At 44.8% G+C, this 2,271-nt stretch overlaps 1 protein-coding gene across 1 annotated transcript in view; it reads right to left on the bottom strand.

Annotated features, from left to right (window-relative positions):
- MCF2L2 (MCF.2 cell line derived transforming sequence-like 2) overlaps positions 1-2,271 on the bottom strand; it is a 195,338-nt gene that overhangs the window by 106,269 nt on the left and 86,798 nt on the right. Inside the window, exon 12 of the mRNA XM_011382746.2 lies at positions 1,313-1,504. Coding sequence (XP_011381048.2) covers positions 1,313-1,504 — 192 coding nt within the window. The remainder of the gene's footprint in view (positions 1-1,312; positions 1,505-2,271) is intronic.

The raw sequence follows: 2,271 nt of genomic DNA, 5'->3' as shown, positions 1-2,271 counted from the left end.
CCCCTCCCGCCCAACACCACACACACACAACTATATCTTCTCTACCCTGCTCTATGTCCCAGGAAGCTGACCTATACAGACTCTGTCAGATGAGTTTATTTGCCTGTGGGCTTTTAGTCGGCACTGGCCAATGGGAAGCACCACCAAATCCAAGAGGAGAGAGAAGAGTAGGGGTATATATTTCTCCATTAGTGGCTGCATTCCTCTACCAAAGGCCACAGCCCTTACTAGCTACCTCTCCTACAGTCACATCTGTAGCACTTCCTGAGTCCCCTCTGTCTTTCAGAATTTGGTGTAATAACCACTCCTTGTTTCTTGCTAGCCCCCAATGTGCTTCACCATCTCTGTTGGGTTCCCTAAATCCTGCCCATATTTTTGTAAAAGGTACCTACATCAAACTCCTTTTAATCACTTTGAGTGTGTAGAACCCTAAAAATAGGTGAACCAGATTCTCAAGAGTCCATGACTCAAAAGAGGTAAAGAAGCCATTACAGCAGAGGTATATACAGGGAGATGTGGATCTCAGAGGAAAGTGTGCTATCTGTAACTTCACTGGCTGCACAGGAGAGTGCGCCTCTCAAAATGTAAATCCAATCAAGTTATTTCTCTGCTAAAATTTTGCAGTGGCTACCCGCTGCTCTTAGAATATAGGTCAAATTCCTTAATATGGCCCACAAAGGCCCATCTTGTCTGCCCCTCTCTAATCTCATGCCAAACACTCTTCATTTGCTCTCTGTACTCCAGCCACCCTGATATTTGGGTTCTGTACTTGTGCCAGGCTCACTTAAGCCTTGTGGCCTCTGCACATGCTGTTCCTTCTGTCTGGAAAGAATCTCCTATCTTCTATTTCATTCTCCAGGCCTTGGCTCGAATGACCCCAGTCCAGGTCAAGTTCCTCTGTCCCATGTTCAATAAGACCTTGAATCCCAGCTCTCAGCTGGGAACACTTTTTTGTGTTTTGTGTCTGACATTTATTATTCTCAGCCTGTCCCACTAAACTATAAGTTCCATGAGGGATGGAACCATGTCTATTTCTGTTCATCGTGTCCTCAGCACAGTGCGTGCTACCTCGGAGAGGCTCATAAAGGATTTGTAGAAAAATGAATGATAGAAGGTGATATTTGAGTCAGACCACAAAGGGTCAGTTTTCCAGGAAGCAGTTTGCCAGGAGTCTAAGAGGCCACCTAGGGGTTCAAGAACTGGTTAACCTGCTTAGTACATCCTATCTGGACTTTCCTAGGCAATAGGCAGACCCTGCTCCCCCCAATGCTTCCTTCCCAACCACAAAATCAAAATAACCCTGCAATATTACCTTCACATCAAGGGTGAGCATCAACTCAAACTGGTTGTGAAATTCCTTGGGGCTGGGCAACTGGTACTCCTTTGCTGTGCCCAGGAATGCCTCAATGTCATTCAAGGCAACGTCAACCCCCTCTCGCGACTGGCACTTGTCTACAGCTTGGGAAGCCAAGAGGTAGATTCCTGCTTCACACCAGTGGCTGACCTTTTGAAAAGAAATACAGAGCTCTATGCAGTTAGCCTGACCACAACTCAGCCACCACAATCCACAGGAGGTCTGAGCTCATCTGGAGTTTACAAAAATTCAGAGGCAATGGGAAATTGTCACGGGACAGCACCTAACCACCATAAATACAACTACAAGGCATGCAAACCCAAATCAATTTTACATTTGTCCACTTCTTAGGGAAGTCATCCAGTTAGTAAAACGAATCATGTAAACATTCTTCTCTTTTCTACTGACAGTAATTGCTGCAACTCCAGAAGGAGAGAGTTAAGGATTTTTAAGTTTGCTCTAACTACGTAGCAAGGTAACCGATGACTTTTCGAGTTGACCTTCTAGGCCACTTGTCTTGTATCTTAATTGGTCTCAAGAGCACAGGGTGATTAAGAAGGCATTAGACCTGGCCCCTACATGCTATCCTGGGGGAGGGACTGTCCCTTTGAACAAAAACAGCACTTTCCTTTGCCCGCATTTGTATTTATTATCATTTGTCTTTCTCAGGGAGGCATCCAAGAATGCAAAGCTCTGTAACCCAGAACAGCAACACTCAAACTGTCTGGAATGCTAGGATGAAATCAGATAGGTGATGAATCCTAACGGCTCCATTTTTAAAAGATGTAAATAGAAAGACAGGGGCCCTTGTGCTGCCTGAATATGTATATGAAAAGAAGCTGCCAGTGCAAGTACATCTGCCTTTCCATTATCCTTGTGACCTGAAGAGCTATGTAAAATAACTATACAGGGAAAAA

Source organism: Pteropus vampyrus, unplaced genomic scaffold, assembly GCF_000151845.1.
Source record: "Pteropus vampyrus isolate Shadow unplaced genomic scaffold, Pvam_2.0 Scaffold14, whole genome shotgun sequence".
Classification (NCBI taxonomy): domain Eukaryota; kingdom Metazoa; phylum Chordata; class Mammalia; order Chiroptera; family Pteropodidae; genus Pteropus; species Pteropus vampyrus.
This window is presented reverse-complemented; position numbering and strand designations above follow the sequence as displayed.